The sequence below is a fragment of the Nelumbo lutea genome, chromosome 4, assembly GCF_056320005.1.
Source record: "Nelumbo lutea isolate HS-2025 chromosome 4, American lotus-T2T, whole genome shotgun sequence".
Taxonomy (NCBI): Eukaryota; Viridiplantae; Streptophyta; class Magnoliopsida; order Proteales; family Nelumbonaceae; genus Nelumbo; species Nelumbo lutea.
The window spans coordinates 36,483,860-36,506,218 of record NC_142687.1 but is presented as its reverse complement, the minus strand read 5'-3'; the positions used below and the strand labels follow the sequence as shown (position 1 = coordinate 36,506,218).

General features: G+C 37.6%; 2 protein-coding genes across 2 annotated transcripts; both read right to left on the bottom strand.

The window, feature by feature from the left end:
- Positions 1–8,792: 8,792 nt before the first annotated feature.
- LOC148855214 (putative disease resistance protein RGA3) lies at positions 8,793–11,536 on the bottom strand. The gene has a single exon (XM_088941631.1). It carries the CDS (start codon positions 11,386–11,388, stop codon positions 8,875–8,877), a length of 2,514 nt encoding a protein of 837 aa, XP_088797757.1. The 5' UTR covers positions 11,389–11,536; the 3' UTR covers positions 8,793–8,874.
- A 7,394-nt stretch (positions 11,537–18,930) lies between these two features.
- Positions 18,931–20,394, bottom strand: LOC148855213 (putative disease resistance RPP13-like protein 1). The gene is made up of 2 exons (XM_088984883.1): positions 19,902–20,394; positions 18,931–19,790 (listed from the first exon to the last, which is right to left on the bottom strand). The coding sequence occupies exons 1-2, from the start codon at positions 20,392–20,394 to the stop codon at positions 18,931–18,933; spliced, it is 1,353 nt and encodes a 450-aa protein (XP_088841009.1).
- Between the last annotated feature and the right edge of the window lie 1,965 nt (positions 20,395–22,359).

Below are 22,359 nucleotides of genomic sequence, written 5' to 3'. Positions count from 1 at the left end.
TTTAACTGCGACCTTAAAGTGAATGCTAGTGGAACTTATGGCAGAGAAAATGACTCGGGTCCCCCCTATTTATAGCCATAGGGTCAGGGGATCAAAGGTTGAGATCAAGGAGATCTGACGGCTCTTGAGAAAATTGATTGCACGACCCTCGAGGTGAAAATCAGTTTAGCGCATTTTTTGGCATCCACGGAGTTTATAGATCGTGTGACGTCCGCGCGTAAAATTCACACGACCTGGGTTATACTTGGTTGAGCCGAGCAACTGAACTAGTCCGACCAATGAACTATCTGACTGAACGGCCTGAACCTTAGGCCAAATCCACCCGTCACGTTGTGAACTCCCTGCACCGGGTCAGGACCCCTGGCCCGGGGAGTGGGGGGCAATTGATGGAGGGTGATTTGCCCAGACCTCATAATAAGGGGACACGTGGGCGTGACTCGACATGAGTGACAACTCAGAATAACGAGCTCGCTATAATCCAGCCTGACAGCTCGCCACGAATGGTAGCTCGCTACAAAATAATACTCCATAATCCCGAGCTGAAGACTCCGCCAAATCCGGGACATCCTGAGTTGAAGACACTCCGGGTTAAGCTCGTCATCCCCTTAGCAAGAGTAAGCTCGCTCCTGTCCGAGCCTAAGTAGGCCACCTTGGAGACATGCCTCGGGTAGAAGCACCTCGGCACATCATCAACAGCTTGGTGCAAAGTAGCCCGTTGCAGAGCAGCTCGGCGTATCGCATGGAGCTTCCCACCTGACAACCGTACCTGCCAGCCTGTGCCCACGTCTCTCCTTTCGAGGCATTGTACCTGCCGATGCCGAAGGACAGCACTCGTGCCTCTCGTCTAGCGGTGCTGTGCCTGCCAACCTTGTAGGTTGTTTCTTGTCTGGCGGGACCGTACCCTGTAGCGATCATCTGGCGGGACCGTACCCTACAAAGTGGGCTAGACATACCATTGGTGGACATGTATAAGGGGCCCACATACATTTTTCAAGGTAAGCCTCACATGCCATTAGTTGACATACATGTGGGTCAATCTATTGACATGTATGTGGGGCCTACATACATTTTTCAAGGTGTGACCCACATACCATTGGTAGGTCTCACTTACACATTCAAATAGTTTTTCTTTTGTGAAAAGATAACCCATTTTCTCCCAAGTGTGTGCATCGTGTTACGTTCGAAGGAGACTAAGGACACTAAAAGAATTTAAAAACTTCATTTAAAACTTCCCAAATTCAGGCTATTGGCATCTTTTATGAATTGAAGCTTTTTCTTTCTATTGCTAAACGGGAAAAGCCTATAATTCAGGCTTCCGAGCTTCTAAACAACCTAAAACCCGGAAGAAAAGACTTATCCATGTTATAACTAGATCTTATGTAAATGCAGAGCCATGTCATGGTCGTGATTGCAAATCAGGTTCAACTTTATCCATGTTGAGATTGACAACTTTCAAATCATTCCTGCTATGCCCATCGGAGAAACTTCCTCTAGGTTTCTAAAGATGGCCACAAAAAAATAAAAATAAATAAATAAAAGCAGAGAAATAATAAATTAAAGGATAAATTATTTAAAGACCCAAATTATCTGACAATTATTTAAACATCTTGTATTTTGGCCCTTGGAAAAACTTTTCATCACCTTTCATGAATGTACAAATAGACGCTTTCTATTAAATCTCCTAACGAAAAATTACACCACCATGACAAGCCAAGTCCTATCAAGCAACTAAGGAATCATATTATTCATCATGACAATTCAGGAGCAAGTGAGGAGGAACTTATTCTCTACAGGTAGGATTGGCATTGACTGTTCTGTCAATTTTGACTTTTTAGTTATATTAATTTTATTTTATTCTTTCTATTGGTGTTGGATTTCTAATATTTTAGGGATCATGGGAATAACATGTTTGATTCCCCACGAAAAAAAACAAGGCATTCATCCATAAGTGATGGTCTGAAGAAAACTCTTACAAAGGTTCTTAAGCAAGAAAGAACATTCCCCTGAAAGATTAGCTAGCTGTGGTTCTGTTGAAGGTGGGAGTCGTCCAGATGACATGCTGCGAAGGAAAAAAGACAATGACAGAAAAAGGTATAGTCATTTCAGTTTCTTTGTTCTCTTCATTTATTTACTAATATTTGTGAAAAACCTATATGTACAAGTTCTGTAGACATATGACATCAAACTCCTCTGCAGTGAGAAAGCTTCAGTCAGGACCAATCATCCTGAAAGCCCTATCCAGCGGACATCACCAATGTTGGAAGAAGTTGAATATGGGCCAGGGAGGTTAAGTGGAGAAGGCTATATAATCGAGCATGCCCAGGACAAAAAACCATTTTTGTATGAACATGAAAGAGATTCTTCTTTATATGAAGAGTTACAGAGACGATGTCTCATAGAAGGTTGAAAAGCTGATGAAAAGAAGCATTCTCATTTGAGCAATATCGAGGGAAGTGACCGAGTTTACAAAATAGAAGTTCATAAATCATGGAAAAAGGTTGGTAGGAAAAGCCGAGCTGGTGCTTATGGTTCTGATTCTGAGGAAAATAAGAAGCACAGATCCAAATACATGGAAAGGAGAAAGCATAAGAGAGTGGATAGGAATTTCCTGAAAACTGGAAAAATGAGGATTTCCTGAGCTATTCTGTTGATATGCAACTTTGTGCAGACCTTGCTGCTAAATTTTCTAGTAATATTTACCTTCCCTTAGATGGGAATTTGATTTAATCTTTTTGTAGGAGTTCTTAACTGGGTGGATATGAAACTATCTTGTTGTTTTATCACAACATAAAACAACTGGTAATATTTACCTTCCCTTAGATTGGAGGAGGTACCAGTGATACATAAAAAGTTTAATGGAATTGAAAACATATATACAGGGTCTCGGACAAGACGAAGAGTCACGCATACCTATTCTGCCGGCTTCAGCTTCACGTACGGCGCTCGCTACATAACGAAGAGAGATGAGAGCTAAGAGTTACAAGGACAATTTGTGATGAGAGCTATTTTCTCTCATCCAAGTCCGAATAGCTTTGAAGCGGGAGTACAAAATTTCGAAATCCTGGGGGCCAATCTTCCTCTACCACTTGCAACCGACTTTAAGGACAATTTGTGATTTTTAAATTCCAGGGATGTAGAAGACCTTGTAACTTTGTGATTTCCAAGACCATGTAATTCTGGCAATGGTTGAAGTATAGGACAATTTGTGATTTCCAATTCCCAAAGAGATGCAAGACCTTGTAACTTTGGCAATGATTGAATCATAAGACAATTTATGATTTCCAATTCCCAAAGAGATGCAATACCTTGTAATTCTGGCAATGATTGAAGCATAGGACAATCATTGATTTTCAAATACATAAGGGATGCAAGACTTAATAACTCTGGCAATGATTGAAGCATAGGACAATTTGTGATTTCCAAATACATAAGGGATGCAAGACCTTGTAACTCTGGCAATGATTGAAGCATAGGACTATTAGTGATTTTCAATTTCCTAAGAGATGCAAGACCATGTAACTCTGGCAATGGTTGAAGCATAGGACAATTTGTGATTTCCAATTCCCAAAGAGATGCAAGACCTTGTAACTCTGGCAATGATTGAAACATAGGACAATCATTGATTTCCAAATACTCAAGGGATGTAAAACCTTGTAACTCTCGCAATGACTAAAGCATAGGACAATTTGTGATTTCCAATTCACAAAGAGATGCAAAACCATGTAACTCTAGCAATGATTGAAACATAGGACAATCATTGATTGACAAATACTCAAGGGATGTAAAACCATGTAACTCTGGCAATGATTGAAGCATAGGACTATTAGTGATTTTCAATTTCCTAAAGGATGCAAGACCTTGCAACTGTGGCAATGATTGAAGCATAGGACAATTGGTGATTTTCAATTTCCTAAGAGATGCAAGACCTTGTAACTCTGGCAATGATTGAAGCATAGGACAATTGGTGATTTCCAATTCCCAAAGAGATGCAAGACCTTGTAACTCTGGCAATGATTGAAGCATAGGACTATTAGTGATTTTCAATTTCCTAAGAGATGCAAGACCATGTAACTCTGGCAATGGTTGAAGCATAGGACAATTTGTGATTTCCAATTCCCAAAGAGATGCAAGACCTTGTAACTCTGGCAATGATTGAAACATAGGACAATCATTGATTTCCAAATACTCAAGAGATGTAAAACCTTATAACTCTGGCAATGACTAAAGCATAGGACAATTTGTGATTTCCAATTCACAAAGAGATGCAAAACCTTGTAACTCTGGCAATGATTGAAACATAGAGCAATCATTAATTGACAAATACTCAAGGGATGTAAAACCTTGTAACTCTGGCAATGATTGAAGCATAGGACAATTGATGATTTTCAATTCTCAAAGAGATGCAAGACCTTGTAACTCTGGCAATGATTGAAGCATAGGACTATTAGTGATTTTCAATTTCCTAAGAGATGCAAGACCATGCAACTCTAGCAATGGTTGAAGCATAGGACAATTTGTGATTTTCAATTCCCAAAGAGATGCAAGACCTTGTAACTCTGGCAATGATTGAAGCATAGGACTATTAGTGATTTTCAATTTCCTAAGAGATGCAAGACCATGTAATTCTGGCAATGGTTGAAGCATAGGACAATTTGTGATTTCCAATTCCCAAAGAGATGCAAGACCTTGTAACTTGGCAATGATTGAAGCATAGGACTATTAGTGATTTTCAATTTCCTAAGAGATGCAAGACTATGCAACTCTGGCAATGGTTGAAGCATAGGACAATTTGTGATTTCCAATTCCCAAAGAGATGCAAGACCTTGTAACTCTGGCAATGATTGAAGCATAGGACAATTGGTGATTTCCAATTCCCAAAGAGATGCAAGGCCTTGTAACTCTGGCAATGATTGAAGCATAGGACTATTAGTGATTTTCAATTTCCTAAGAGATGCAAGACCATGCAACTCTAGCAATGGTTGAAGCATAGAACAATTTGTGATTTCCAATTCCCAAAGAAATGCAAGACCTTGTAACTTGGCAATGATTGAAGCATAGGACTATTAGTGATTTTCAATTTCCTAAGAGATGCAAGACCATGCAACTCTGGCAATGGTTGAAGCATAGGACAATTTGTGATTTCCAATTCCCAAAGAGATGCAAGACCTTGTAACTCTGGCAATAATTGAAGCATAGGACAATTGGTGATTTCCAATTCCCAAAGAGATGCAAGGCCTTGTAACTCTGGCAATGATTGAAGCATAGGACTATTAGTGATTTTTAATTTCCTAAGAGATGCAAGACCATGCAACTCTAGCAATGGTTGAAGCATTGAACAATTTGTGATTTTCAATTCCCAAAGAGATGCAAGACCTTGTAACTTGGCAATGATTGAAGCATAGGACTATTAGTGATTTTCAATTTCCTAAGAGATGCAAGGCCATGCAACTCTGGCAATGGTTGAAGCATAGGACAATTTGTGATTTCCAATTCCCAAAGAGATGCAAAACCTTGTAAATCTGGCAATGATTGAAGCATAGGACAATTGGTGATTTCCAATTCCCAAAGAGATGCAAGACCTTGTAACTCTGGAAATGATTGAAGCATATGACTATTAGTGATTTTCAATTTCCTAAGAGATGCAAGACCATGTAACTCTGGCAATGGTTGAAGCATAGGACAATTTGTGATTTCCAATTCCCAAAGAGATGCAAGACCTTGTAACTCTGGCAATGATTGAAACATAGGACAATCATTGATTTCCAAATACTCAAGGGATGTAAAACCTTATAACTCTGGCAATGACTAAAGCATAGGACAATTTGTGATTTCCAATTCACAAAGAGATGCAAAACCTTGTAACTCTGGCAATGATTGAAACATAGGACAATCATTGATTGACAAATACTCAAGGGATGTAAAACCTTGTAAATCTGGCAATGATTGAAGCATAGGACAATTGATGATTTCCAATTCCCAAAGAGATGCAAGACCTTGTAACTCTGGCAATGATTGAAGCATAGGACTATTAGTGATTTTCAATTTCCTAAGAGATGCAAGACCATGCAACTCTGGCAATGGTTGAAGTATAGGACAATTTGTGATTTCCAATTCCCAAAGAGATGCAAGACCTTGTAACTCTGGCAATGATTGAAACATAGGACAATCATTGATTTCCAAATACTCAAGGGATGTAAAACCTTGTAACTCTAGCAATGATTGAAGCATAGGACAATTTGTGCTTTCCAATTCCCAAAGAGATGCAAGACCTTGTAACTCTGGCAATGATTGAAGCATAGGACAATTGGTGATTTCCAATTCCCAAAGAGATGCAAGGCCTTGTAACTCTGGCAATGATTGAAGCATAGGACTATTAGTGATTTTCAATTTCCTAAGAGATGCAAGACCATGCAACTCTAGCAATGGTTGAAGCATAGGACAATTTGTGATTTCCAATTCCCAAAGAGATGCAAGACCTTGTAACTTGGCAATGATTGAAGCATAGGACTATTAGTGATTTTCAATTTCCTAAGAGATGCAAGACTATGCAACTCTGGCAATGGTTGAAGCATAGGACAATTTGTGATTTCCAATTCCCAAAGAGATGCAAGACCTTGTAACTCTGGCAATGATTGAAGCATAGGACAATTGGTGATTTCCAATTCCCAAAGATATGCAAGGCCTTGTAACTCTGGCAATGATTGAAGCATAGGACTATTAGTGATTTTCAATTTCCTAAGAGATGCAAGACCATGCAACTCTAGCAATGGTTGAAGCATAGAACAATTTGTGATTTCCAATTCCCAAAGAAATGCAAGACCTTGTAACTTGGCAATGATTGAAGCATAGGACTATTAGTGATTTTCAATTTCCTAAGAGATGCAAGACCATGCAACTCTGGCAATGGTTGAAGCATAGGACAATTTGTGATTTCCAATTCCCAAAGAGATGCAAGACCTTGTAACTCTGGCAATAATTGAAGCATAGGACAATTGGTGATTTCCAATTCCCAAAGAGATGCAAGGCCTTGTAACTCTGGCAATGATTGAAGCATAGGACTATTAGTGATTTTCAATTTCCTAAGAGATGCAAGACCATGCAACTCTAGCAATGGTTGAAGCATTGGACAATTTGTGATTTTCAATTCCCAAAGAGATGCAAGACCTTGTAACTTGGCAATGATTGAAGCATAGGACTATTAGTGATTTTCAATTTCCTAAGAGATGCAAGGCCATGCAACTCTGGCAATGGTTGAAGCATAGGACAATTTGTGATTTCCAATTCCCAAAGAGATGCAAAACCTTGTAAATCTGGCAATGATTGAAGCATAGGACAATTGGTGATTTCCAATTCCCAAAGAGATGCAAGACCTTGTAACTCTGGCAATGATTGAAGCATATGACTATTAGTGATTTTCAATTTCCTAAGAGATGCAAGACCATGTAACTCTGGCAATGGTTGAAGCATAGGACAATTTGTGATTTCCAATTCCCAAAGAGATGCAAGACCTTGTAACTCTGGCAATGATTGAAACATAGGACAATCATTGATTTCCAAATACTCAAGGGATGTAAAACCTTATAACTCTGGCAATGACTAAAGCATAGGACAATTTGTGATTTCCAATTCACAAAGAGATGCAAAACCTTGTAACTCTGGCAATGATTGAAACATAGGACAATCATTGATTGACAAATACTCAAGGGATGTAAAACCTTGTAAATCTGGCAATGATTGAAGCATAGGACAATTGATGATTTCCAATTCCCAAAGAGATGCAAGACCTTGTAACTCTGGCAATGATTGAAGCATAGGATTATTAGTGATTTTCAATTTCCTAAGAGATGCAAGACCATGCAACTCTGGCAATGGTTGAAGCATAGGACAATTTGTGATTTCCAATTCCCAAAGAGATGCAAGACCTTGTAACTCTGGCAATGATTGAAACATAGGACAATCATTGATTTCCAAATACTCAAGGGATGTAAAACCTTGTAACTCTAGCAATGATTGAAGCATAGGACAATTTGTGCTTTCCAATTCCCAAAGAGATGCAAGACCTTGTAACTCTGGCAATGATTGAAGCATAGGACAATTGGTGATTTCCAATTCCCAAAGAGATGCAAGGCCTTGTAACTCTGGCAATGATTGAAGCATAGGACTATTAGTGATTTTCAATTTCCTAAGAGATGCAAGACCATGCAACTCTAGCAATGGTTGAAGCATAGGACAATTTGTGATTTTCAATTCCCAAAGAGATGCAAGACCTTGTAACTTGGCAATGATTGAAGCATAAGACTATTAGTGATTTTCAATTTCCTAAGAGATGCAAGACTATGCAACTCTGGCAATGGTTGAAGCATAGGACAATTTGTGATTTCCAATTCCCAAAGAGATGCAAGACCTTGTAACTCTGGCAATGATTGAAGCATAGGACAATTGGTGATTTCCAATTCCCAAAGAGATGCAAGACCTTGTAACTCTGGCAATGATTGAAGCATAGGACTATTAGTGATTTTCAATTTCCTAAGAGATGCAAGACCATGTAATTCTGGCAATGGTTGAAGCATAGGACAATTTGTGATTTCCAATTCCCAAAGAGATGCAAGACCTTGTAACTCTGGCAATGATTGAAACATAGGACAATCATTGATTTCCAAATACTCAAGGGATGTAAAACCTTGTAACTCTAGCAATGATTGAAGCATAGGACAATTTGTGATTTCCAATTCCCAAAGAGATGCAAGACCTTGTAACTCTGTCAATAATCAAATTCTCAAGGGATGCAAGACCTTGCAACTGTGGCAATGATTGAAGCATAGGACAATTGGTGATTTTCAATTTCCTAAGAGATGCAAGACCTTGTAACTCTGGCTATGATTGAAGCATAGGACAATTGGTGATTTCAAATGTCTCCATTTTACATTTCACGGTAGGAAAGAGAGAGGGCAATTTGATCAATTTGAGACAACCATAGATGTAAATGTTTTCAAGGCAAGGAAATTCACATTCTGCTCTCCACCATTCCTTCAAACCACTCATACATGATAGAGAGAAAATCTCCAGCTTTTGAAATCCCTGCTTCTTGTTGTTGTTATCACCATATCCATAAAATTCTTTTCCTATATGTTTCACTTCCATCATGACAGATATATCCAATACTTTGAGCGAGGGTAGATTTCCAAAAGGAGGGAGCAATTTGCACTTGTTGCAATTCCTTAGTTCTATTCTCGTCAGCATATCATAGCACGCGATCATCATCATCATCCATTTTGGAAAACTTATGCCACCATAATTAACTATTTGGAGTTCCTTCAACCCCATGTGTGGTTTCAAGCCCTCTACTACACCCTCCATACTACCTCTTTCATTATTATCAATCCATTCCAACTCCAACCTATCAATCCGATGCTTATCGAAGAGGTTAGCCTCCTTGGCCTCCTCAAAGACAGTCACCTTCTCTAGCCCCCTAATACGAATACATCCTTGGAGATTACCTAATTCTTTTAGCTCTCCTACTGTACTTTTGTTGCCATTGCTCTTTTGCATGATCACCTGAAACCTACGCAATGTCCTCAAATAATGTAATCTCCCATTTCCTCTTATTAGACTGAAAACATCCCACTTGCGATCTTCCATCACTATGTATTGGAGGTTGATTAGGTTTCCCATGTTTTTAGGAAATCCAATGAGATTACGACAATTTCCAAGCATCAAAACTTGCAAATGGTAGAGCTTGCACAATGACTCGGGTAACACTTCAATGCCTATCGAGTTGAGGTTAAGCAACCGTAGATGTTTCAAGTTGCCAATTGAATTTGGCAAATTGACCAATCTATAATTTCCACTCAAATTCAATACACGTAGGCATCGATATTGTTCAAATAAGTCACCTAGGATATGCCAATCCCTTCTTGACGGCAAAATCAACAACAAAGTTGACAATTCCTTGAATTTACATAATTCCTTCTCCATTGAGTACTGATCTGGTTGGAAGTGAAACGTTGATACGTAATGAACCATTTTAAGATTGTCACTGTTGTTGTCATGTGATTTGCCCTCCTCCATCCTAAAATACATGCCTGCGGAAACTGACTCTGCTAAGTCATGCATCAGATCATGTATCATAAATGATTTTCGAAATTTAGAATGCTTTTGAAAAAAGGACCGATTGAACAATTCATCAAAGTATTCGCCTCCAAGGTCTTCTTCCATATTGTCAATTCTTTTAGATGAAACAAAACCTTCTGCTATCCAAAGCTGGACTAGAGTTTCCTTAACAAATTCATGGTCTTTAGGAAACAAAGAGCAATATGCAAAGCATAATTTTAAATGTGCTGGCAAGTAATAATAACTCAAACGTAGAGCTGACATTGTTGTCTCGTCTGCTTCAACCTCCCACATCTTACTTTCTAAGACGGATTTCCACCTTTTCACATCCAGATCATCGTATAGAAGTCCTCCTAGTGATTTTACTGCTAGAGGGATTCCTCTGCATTTTTTAACAATTTCCTCTCCAATTTCTTTCAAGTTTGGATGTTTATCACAGATTTTGTCATCAACAAAAGCCTTCCTTTTGAATAATTCCCAGCAATGTTCATCTAGCAAGGTTTCCAAATCAATTTTTTGTATGGAGCTCATAATAGAGGAAACTCTATTAATCCGTGTGGTCACTATTATTCTGCTTCCTTTTTCTGCTGCAACATTAATTGGGACCCTTACCGCATCCCACGTTCTGCGGTCATTGCTCCATATATCATCAAGAACAAGTAGAAATTTCTTTCCCGGTAACCAATTCTTGAGTTCTTGTTGAAGTGGTTCCAGTCGTTCCAATGGTGGTTGTCCATTGGATATTGACTCAAGAATTGATCTAGTTATTTTTGTAACATCAGAATCTTGGGAAACGCATACCCATGCTCTCACATCAAAATGCTTAACTACGTTTGCATCATTGTAAATGAGTTGAGCCAGAGTGGTCTTGCCAATCCCCCCAGTACCAACTATTGAAACAACAGAAACTTTTTCCCCACTGTATTTATCAGATAATAATATGTCTATTATAGCATTTGCATCTTCCCTCCTACCAAAAATTCTATCATCAACTAAGGAAACAGTCTGAGGGCGTGAATCTAGTGATGAAACTATGTTGAGTTTCTTTCCCATTTCACTGAGATTCCTTCCAACGGATGAGACTGAACTCGCATAGTCGTGGTTCATCTTTTGCTGAATCTCATGCATCTCATTTATGATGCCAGTTATGACAGAAGGAATCTCATGGCGATATAAAATTTCTTTCTCATTGAGAGAATAGGAGAAGTATTCACGGTTCGCGGGGTACCTTTTTGATAGCAGCCCTCGAAGTGCAGATCTGTTTACTTTCACTATCATCCTCCTCCTCCTCAAGAATTTTCCGTTGAACAGCTTCGTAGATGAACTCGTCCAATATATAAGTGGCTTTGTGAACAACGTGTCTCATGTCTTTGAGTAGGAATTTCAAGCGTAGATCACTGATTTGCATATCCTCTGTAGAACTGGTCATTGCATATGCGTCGTGGAGTGTTCTAGAGAGGTTATTCAGCTGTTGGTCAACACCCCAATCAGATCGGAATTTGTCCATCCAAGAGGAGTCCAGTTTGTTGAGCAACGCCTGAAGCAAAGGGGATACCACCACATCTTCTGTTGTTGCCATATCTTGGTTGCCTTGAAATTTGGTGGATGAACAAAATGGAGATTTCCGGCTGCTGGTTCCCTTTGTTTAACAATTAAAGAATCCCCGATCGTGGAATTGTCAAAGCAAGATCAAAATTATTACTTATTAGTTTTGCAATATAATTACCGTCTGAAAAGTAAAAGTTAAGAAGTAACATTAGTCCAAAATCTAGCCTAAGGCTAAAAGGAAAATATAAAAAGTTAAATTTGCTTTTTAAAAATAAAAACAATAAAAAAAAACTAAACGTATTGTAATGTTTACTAAAGATCCATTGTGTGCGTAGACCCCAAAACCTTGACTTTGGGGTAATAAACCAAGCTTGACTTTCTTAATAATTTAAGTGAACCTGATAATGCTGCAATCTTATCCCTTGTGGCACCAAACCAGATGAATTTCAGATTGTTCATTAAATATTACCTGGATCCATGTTGGATCCTTGTTCTATATTACATTTTTGACATGGATTGAATCCTTAATTTTATCAGGAACATTTTTCTCTGTCTTTATTGGATCAAGCTCAATTATGTGAAACTAATCGATACGTTTGTTGACTTAAAATATAGAGGAGCAAAGAAGAAAGAGAGCTAAATTATGATTAGCTGTAGTTGCACTATCAAACCAACCTCCATTATTACTATAAATTGGTCACTTGTGTTACCCAACAAAAAAAAATAGTAAACAATCTGAACTCCATAAGGCTAATTCGTTTATTGGTTTAAAATATAGAGCAAAGAAGAAAAATAAAACCAATTATCATTAGTTGTTGAGTTATCAAATCATTATCCATTATTATTACCATAAATTGGTCACATCTTGGATTGCCCAACAACTAATACAGTAAACGATGTCAACCGCAGAAGACTCTGATATGTTTAGTGGTTTAAAATATAGAGCAAATAAGAAAAACAAAATCCCATAAGTATGGATATGGATATGAAGCATCCATTCTCTTAAGAAGAGAATTCTTATCAATTAAAGGTGAAGTTCTAATTTAAATTTGATTTGGATTTCTTAATTAGGTTTGGAAAGTTATAAAGGAGTAAGAAGGGAGGGGAGTGAATTTACCAATTCTCTCCACTCTTTTGCTTTCTTCTTTTCTCCCTTGTCTCCTAGAAACAATAATTTGGCCCAATTGTTATGGGAGGTGATTTCCATCAGTCCTCTACTATGTTTTTGCAAGAAAAACATCAGAGAATATTAGGTTCACATACTCACTTAGATTTAAATAAGTTCGAGATTGGCTTTGCTGAAACAATGTTGCTGAATTGATTTCTCATCCACACTGCATCATCTTCAATTGGAGGTTGATTTTGAGACTGATATTGGGTGTGAACTATCACTTTTGGAGCTACATATTGTGGTCTCCATACCAAGTACAATCAGTTTTTAAGTTAGTTTCAAATCTAGTATAATTCAGTGTAAGATCGATTTTGGAATTTCAGATTTTAGAATTATTAGGAAATCAATTCCTAGGTGGGATTAGAAAAATTTTAAATTCAACTAACCACTAAACCTAATTCAGCCATGTCTATTTTGATTTTTAACCCTTTCAACACTAGTTTTCTACAAACATGGCAAATGATCGAGGAGCCCTTTCCACACCTACCATTATTGGGGTTATAGCACTAATTGGAATTAGTTTGTTGTCCACGTCCCCGACCACATCCTCGGCCATTATTGTTATTCTATTGAGAGCCAATATTGTTTTTGGTTTTCACATTGGCCAAGTGAGCAGCAGGAAATATAGTGGAATCAAATACAGGTTGTGCTTGTGTTATGAAAATTAACTCTTGCTATTCTATTAAAGGAGAAATGTTTCTCTTGCAAATTTTTCTTCTTCACACATTTTTTATTAAACTTAGAAGGGAAAATACTAAAAGCTCAGCTTTTTCCGTTGCAAACCCAAGTAGAAGGGAAGGTACTAAAAGCTCTGCTTCTTCACACAATCTAGTTAAGAAAGAATGACTATTCAGTGCAGGGTCAGAATTTCGAGGCCCAAAGTACAGTTTGGGTAGATGTCAGTTCAGAATTGATATCAATTCTTGGGTGGGCATTGATGTATAAAGTGGGGGTTTTTGACATTTTGTCTGTTTATAACTCTGCAGTAAAATTCAGATATCTACATTGGGCCTGTTCGTACTTTTCTGAAAAAAAAATCTCTTCTTACTTGAGAATCAAAATATCCAATAGAAGATTGTTAATATAGAAATCTGAAGTAGATTTTTTATTGCTTTTTATCATTTCATTTTAAAAAGGGAGGATGAACCATATGGAGTTTAATTGGGTAATCCGGTCGGTTAGGCGGTGTAGAATCCCCAAGTAGGCGATTCCCAGAGTGACATCTTGAGTAGGCCGGATGGAGAGCTTTGATTTGGTGAGGAAATCATTGATAAAGAGAACAAGGGTTTTCACCTTGGCAAAGAGGAGGCTGATTAACTGCTGCCGTTCATGCTTAGTTTATGAAAAATTTTAGAAACAAAACTGCAGACTAGTCCAATCCACAATCCACCAGAGGTCAAAGGAGATGAGGAGGAGAATAATAATAAGAAGAAGAAAGAAGAAGGAGAGAGAGTGAGAGAGAGAGATGGGGAAACAGTTTCTTTGCTCTCTGGTTCGGTGTTCGTTGGAGAATATGAACAGTAGATCACCTCCACAATGAACAGAACAGAAAAGAGCGATTAAAGGGTAGTTTTGGTCATTACAAATGTTTAACGGCCTAGTCAGACTGCAGACAGCTACGGTTAGTGGTCAGTAACAGGACATAATGGAAGGTGAGTTTTAGATAATAAAAATTCTCTGACAGAGGTTATTTAGAGATTTTGAAAAGTCAGGGTGAGACTAAGAGAAATGAAAAAAGTGGAGGGGAGTTTTTAGACAATAACCCTTAGCAAAACGGAAAACCCACCCATTCAAGTATAGAAACTCAACGTTTTTAAAACTAAATTGGACAGGGAGGGACTGGTTCTCAGATCGAATGGCCCAACCGTTCAAACCGAATAGATGACTTGTTTTGACAAAAAATGAAAAATAATTAAAAAAAGTAAAAAAGGCCAAAAAACTGTAAATTAGGTCAACGGTTCGACGATTTGATCACCTGGGTTAGTGGTTTACTGACCAAATCAACGGTTTTTGGCCAAAAAACGGTTCTGGAATGAAACGGAATCAATGTTCAAAGTATTGACATGTATCGGTCGATATGTATCATTCTGGGACCCCTTCGACACTCCCCTATAATGGGTGTATCGGGGGTCTGACCGGTTCAAGGGATGGAGGAGACCTAAACTGCCCCCTTGAACAGGTTTCAGAAAAAAATAGTATCGATTTGCCCGATATGCCCATACCAACGTATCGGGCGTATCGATATATTTTGAACCTTGAACGAAACTGGTCAGATGACTGATTTCCGGTTTTTCCAGTCCCATCTGGTCTGATCCAGTTTTGAAGACATTATAAAAAACTTACGGAAAAAAAAATCTGCAACTTAAGTATTTGTATAGATTACAAAGTTTATATTTTTCCCTAACCCAAATGAAACCTCAAATCCCAGCCCTTAATTAATGAAGCCAAATTAACCTCGTCTCCTTCTCAATCCATTATTCTTCCTTGCACCTCTTTGATAATGTCCTTTATTGTATTTCTCTTCTATAATGGTCTGAGATGACTTTCCCTCTCTTTGACAACGAACTGAATATCTATTTCCATACCTATGTGGAATGATTTATGCTCTTGCATTAAAGCAATATTTGTGAAAAATAATTTTTGTATCTATATCATTTGAGAAAATTGATCTTTGCAAGATTTTCTCTTTCTACATTTGCTAAATTTGGATACATCATGCATCCTTCCTCAAAATGTTTCTCTATCCCAAATGCTATTATTTAATTTATATATTGGCAGCATATGTGATAAAGTGCTTACATCTCTAATAGACTCTGTATCAATTTGTTTAATTAATTGTGTCATATCATGCGCTGAATATCTTGCATAGATAATAGCACCTAATTGGCTGGATTGTTGGAAGATGCAATGAGTTATGGCACCATACAGCTCTACTTAATTTTTGTCTTATCTCTTTAGTATAGTCTATTATATTGAAGTATGGCAAAATAATGGTCTTTGATGATTACAAATTATGGTTTAGTGGACTACCCGCTCACAAAGTCAAAAGGATTAGTCTGAATTAAATACTTAAAGGAGCTTCATTGTCTAAACAGACTGAATAATCTTTAGATCACCTGTTCACTTAGAATTGAAGGGTGGAAATAGTCCCATGAATTTCTATCGGGCTATTTCTTTGTGCCTCATGTGTGAAAATTTTTGTACCAAATAGCTTACATCCAGTTTGCACTAAGTGATTCTTCTCCAAATAGAGGATATATTGCATTTAGAAGGATAAATGACTAAGAAAAATAGTTTGATTACATGTGTGACAGGACATTGGAAATGCAAATATGTTTACAGGAATTGGTATCATGAATATATGTGTGTACAACATTAGAAAGTCCCCCATGAAGCCAATAAAGGATATGACATCAGGAACATCTATCCCTCACCAAACCCCATATTTGCAGGAGCCTCTGCACTGGGCTGCTCTTTACATCAGGAACAGAACAAGGTAGGTCTGTCCCACCAATCAAAGAAGCACCCAGTAAAACACTTCTTCCACCATTTATCATCCAAACTTGATTTGATATATTGAAGACTTCCCAACCTGCTGAAGAAGATGTAGACTGCATTTATATGCTTTGTGAATTACAAGCATGGTATTTTCTGTTCAGTAATAAAAATGATTGAATATTTCTTACATTTCCATATGTCGAAGCATAATGATAATAGAATATTACAATCTGATCACTTGTACTCGAGCCCTACTGCTGAATGTCAATAGGAATTGCACATATTCCTTAACAGATAAAAAAACATCTATTGAATCAGTAATGAACCAAATCATGAACATAGCATGCATCCCACAAAACCAGAATTGCAACATTATTTCTTCTATCTTTGGATATAAAATTCCCATGATCTTCAACTTAAATTAAATGAAAAATAGGGTCATACCAATCAATGCACAGCTTTTAGATCCGTGGCTCAGCATGCATGTAGAATGCTGTGACTTAACACTTGCTACCGATGAAGAAACATAAATTCATTCAAAAATGTATTAGCTAGTATTTTCTCTCTCCTTATTGTCAAGAAAAGGGAGCACACGTTTACATTGAAATTATGACATGGGGAATATGAGCAATCTTGGACCAGTCTTCCCCTCCCTCCTGCAGCCGACTCCTTAGTTCCTCAGGGCAATTATAAATCCCCAAGAAACAGATGTTGATGGGCAGCCACAGCTCCTCCAAATGGGACAATACATGTCCAATTGTTGAAGAGATGTGAGACCTTGTAAGTCTGGCAATGATTGAAGCATATGACACTTGCGGATTTTTAAATGTTGAAGGGCTGAAAGACCTTGTAACTCTAGCAATGATTGAAACAAATGACAACTATCAATTCTCAAATACTGAAGGGATGCAAGACCCTGTAGCTCTGGCAACGATGGAAGCATAGGACAACTATCAATTTCCAAATGTTTAAGGGATGCAAGACCTTGTAGCTCTGGCAGCGATGGAAGCATAGGACAATTACCAATTCCCAAATGCTCAAGAGAGGCAAGACCTTGTAATTCTGGCAATGATTGAAGCATATTAAAATTGAGGATTCTTAAACGCCGAAGGGATGTAAGGCCTTGTAGCTTTGGCAACGATCAAAACATGAAACAATTATCGATTTTCAAATACCCAAGGAATGCAAGACCTTGTAGATCTGGCAATGAAGGAAGCATAAGACAATTACCAATTTCCAAATGCTGAAGGGATGCAAGATCTTGTAGCTTTGGCAACAATGGAAGCATTGGACAATTATCAATTTCCAAATGCTGAAAAGATGCAAGACCTTGTAACTCTGGCAATAATTGAAACATGGGACACTTGTAGATTTTCAAAGGCTGAAGGGATTTAAGACCTTGTATCACTGACAATGACTGAAACATAGAACAACTTCTTAGCTCTAGATTAGAAGCTGATGGAAGCCTTGGAAGAGAAGTCAAAACATCACACTACATAATCACTACTTGTTTCACAGTTGGAAGGAGAGGGGGCAGTTTCATCAATTTAGGACATTCTATTATGGTAAGCTTTTTGAGGCAAGCGAATTCACCTCCCTCTGCTCCCCACCATTCCTTCAAACAAGCCATATGCTCCAGTTTTAATATCTCCAACATTTGAAATCCCTTCTTGTTGTTTACATCGCTGCACTCATAAAATTCCTTGTGCAAATATTCCACTTCCTTCATATCAGATATTTCCAATTGTTTCAATGAGGGTAGATTTCCAAAAGGAGGGAGCGGCTTGCAGTTGTTGCACTTCTTTAGTAGTATCATTGTCAATCTACCATAAAACATGACGAATTTCTTCTTCATCATCCAATTTGGAAAACAGAAGCCACCATAAGACAATATAAAGAGTCTCTTCAACCAGTTAGAAGGTTGTAGGCCCTCCAGTACACACTCCATTCTACCTCTTTCATTATCATTTATGCTGCTCCAATCTAGCCATAACTCATCGATGTGATGCTTATCAGAGAGGTTAGCCTCCTTGGCCTCCTTTAAGTAAGCTACTTTCTCTAGACCACTAATAAAAATGGATCCTTGGAGATGGCATAACTCCTTTAACTCTCTTATTGTGCTACCGCTGTTATTTTCAATCTTTCTCACTTCCAAGTATCTTAATGTCTTCAAACAACGTAATTTCCCAATGCCTCTTACTAGACTGAATTTAATCCACATATGGTGATACATATCTATGTGTTGAAGGTTGATTAAGTTTCACATATTTTCAGGAAACTTTTCAAGATCGCAACCAAGAAGCATCAAAGTTTGCAAATTGTAGAGGCTGCACAATGAGTCTGGTAGCTTTTAATTTCAGTGTTGTTGAGGTTAAGCAACCGTAGATGTTTCAATTGGCCAATTGAATCTGGCAAACCATGCAGACTTTTATTTTCACTCAAATCCAGTACATGGATGCGTTGAAATTGTTCAAATAAGTTACCAGGGATATGCCACCCTGGTTTATGCCCACCATAATATGATGATCAGGACAATACTAATGTTGACAAGTCCTTATATTTATATAATTCCTTCTCCATTGATTCCATCACTTGAAAATCATTCATTGATATGTAATGAATCTTTTCTGGGATGTTGCTGCTACTCTGTAATTTTCCCTCGTCCACCCTGAGATACACCTTTTCGAAATTGACTCTGCTAAATCATGCATCACAAACCTTTTTTGACCATGGTGTATGTACATTTGGAGAAAAGACCTATTCAACAATTCATCGAAGCATTGGTAACCACAGTCTTCTTTTGATGCAACAAAACCTTCTTCCATCCAAAGTAGGACCAGACGTTCCTTATCAAATTCATAGTCTTTGGGAAACAAAGAGCAATATGCATAGCACAATTTCAAATGTGGTGGAAGGTAGTGGTAACTCAGTCTTAAAGCTGGCAGTGTGTCATCTCCTTCTATCTCCCACATGTCACTTTTCAAGATTAAATCCCACTTCTTCACATCTGACTCATTGAACAGAAGTCCTCCTAGTGTAGTTATTGCCAGGGGTAATCCATCGCATTTCTCAACTATCCTCCTTCCGATTTCTTCTAATGTTGGATCTACATTAGAATTCTCATCATCATCATCAAATGCCTTTTTCTTGAACAACTTCCAACCATCTTCCTCCTGTAAAACTTCCAAATCAAGAGTTTCTGTAGCACCCGTGATGGATGTAATGCTTTTAAATCGTGTGGTTACAATAATTCCACTTCCTTTGTCAGCAACACTAAATGAAGCTTTTAACTCATTCCAAGTTTTCCGATCGACACTCCATATGTCATCCAGCACAATTAATATCCTTTTTCCCCTTATTTCATCTCGAAGTTTACCTAGAAGCAATTCTGGGTTGTTGATCTTGCATTCTTTCCCAGTCGCAGACTCGAGGATTTTTTTAGTTAGCCCCATAACATCAAAATCTACAGACACACAAGTTCATGCCCTCACTTCAAATTGTTTTACTACATTTGGCTTATTGTAGATAAGTGGAGCAAGCGTTGTCTCGCCAATTCACCCAATTCCTACTATACCAATAACCGAGACTTTCTTGGTATCATATTGCTGAGACAACAATATATTTATTATTTTTTCTGCATCCTGTTTCCTACCACAAACATCAGATTCATCAATATAGGAAATACTCTTCTGACGTCTATCTAACAACGAAAGAGTCTGTAGTTTTCTTTCTGTCGCATGGAGCTTCAATTTATCCGAGTTTATCACGTGGATATAAGTGGGTCTTATCTTCACTTCAATCTCAACCAGCTCTTTTCTAAGAGTGGTTATGGTAGTTTTAGTTTCATCTTGATGCAATAGTTGTTTTTCATTGAAAGAAAAATAGATATATGCACGACGTACCTTCCTCTTTGTCGTGCTCTTATCTTCCAGATTCTGTCGGTGAGCTTCATAGACAAATTCTTCCAATGTGTAAGTAGCTCTATAAACCAGATCATCTCTTAGATCTCTAAGAAAAATCTTCAAGCATGCATCTTTTACTTGCATCTCCTCTGCAACTCTAGCCATCTCGAGAATCAGTTGGAATGTTAGAGAGGTCGTTCAGCTCACTCGCAACGCCCCGCTTCAACCCAAAATCGTTCAACACATTAGAGTTCAATTTGTCAACCAAAGCCTGAACCAGGGGAGAAACCACCACGTCTGCTCCTGTCGCCATAACCTTTTTTGCCTTGTAAAACGGAAGAACAAAAGGAAATAAGATTGGGAAATGGGAAGAAGCAGCTAAGTGAGGAAACTAATGGCGATGTAAAAGTATTGCTACTGAATTTACAAATTCTACAAAACTTATTCAACTGCCCAGTACCCGCCAGCAAAAGGTTTATTATCTTTGATAATAGACCAAGATTACCTTTCTTAATAAAGCCCAGCCTGAAGCTTCATAATAAGGCCCAGCCCATTAAAAAGATCGAGTTGGGTTGGGTCCACCCAAGTTGCAGCACAGTAAACAACTGGTATCGGAAGAGTTTTCACGGATCAAAACCCAATCATGAATTTTGATAAATAATACCTGATTTACTACTATGTTTTTTATTCCAGTGGACTCTGATAAAAGGTTTTCAAATATCTATCTTTTTCATATAATAGTCGAACCATCAGTCTCATCAGTCTTATCATGGTTTTCAAAACTAGATAGGACTGAACGGTTGGACCGGAAAAATTGGGAATCGGTTATTTGACCGATTCTGTTTTCCCAAAAACCGATTTTTTTTCAAAATCATTGATTTTGGTCAGTGAACTGCTGAACCGGGCGATTAACCATTTGAAACTTTTGACCATCTTTTATTTTTTTTAATTTTTTAATTTTTTTTTGTTAGAACGGACCGAACATTTAGATTGAGAACCGATAACCAAACCCCTAATCGATTTGGTCACCGATTAGCTTTTACAAACCAGGAGTGTTACATCCATATATCGTAGCTTAACCTTTATCACTTCACAGCCATTGGGTGGGATTTGAATCCAAGCACTGAAGGGAATATGATTCAGCCATGCTGCGTCAAGTCCATATTATCGGCAGTTAACGGTGGTGGCAATGAAGAACATCAAATATATATTTTGGTGTCATATGAGGGTTCTTATTCTTTTGTTTTAAAACAAAACCTTTAAAAATAATATTAAGACCTAATGAGACAAATGTTATTTTTATCAAGTTAATCGGAGTGATATAAAAAGAGATGAGACATGTATTCTCTAGTCTCTACTTGCTATAGCCATCTTAAGATGTGTATTTAAAAAAAAAATGAAAAAACAAATATTTAGAAAATTATAATTTGTAGCTTCATGAGAGGGCTGAGAAGGAGAAAAGGAAAAAAAAGACCCGGGTTGGAGGCATTCCTCTCTCTCTCTTTATATATAGATATAGATATAGATATATATAGTATAAATTGTAATACTAAATATCAACCAGCTGGTTGGTGAGGTCTCCTGTTAATCATAGTGGAGATTAGGGATTGAATCCCACCTACACCTAGATTCGGGATGAATTACCCTTTCTCCCGTTATTAACCCTTCAAAAGAAATAATATATATAATATAAATTACAATTGACGAAGAAGAATGTGTTTTCTCGACCAATAAAGTCTATTGGCTTAAAGAAGAAGCTGCAATATTGGAAAAACTGAAAAAGGATATCAAGATTGACCTACATGGAGGACCTATATTATAGCTCACATAAACCAATTGTGCCATGTCAATATACACTCGACCAGGAATCAATTTATAGTTGTTCTTTTCTTCTATGTATAATTTTCTTAATGGGTTGGTTCTACCTAGTCTAACCGTTTATATCAGTGTTGATATTCTATCATTTTGTCTTGATTTATAATTGGGTTGGTTTGTGTTCTTTGTTTGTTCCAAACCAATTCATGCTTAAATTGATTATTTTCTTTATAATATATAAAAGTTTTCTAGTTTTCTTGTTATTTCTATTACATTTTATAAATTTTTAAAAGATAAATTTGGTGGAAAATATAT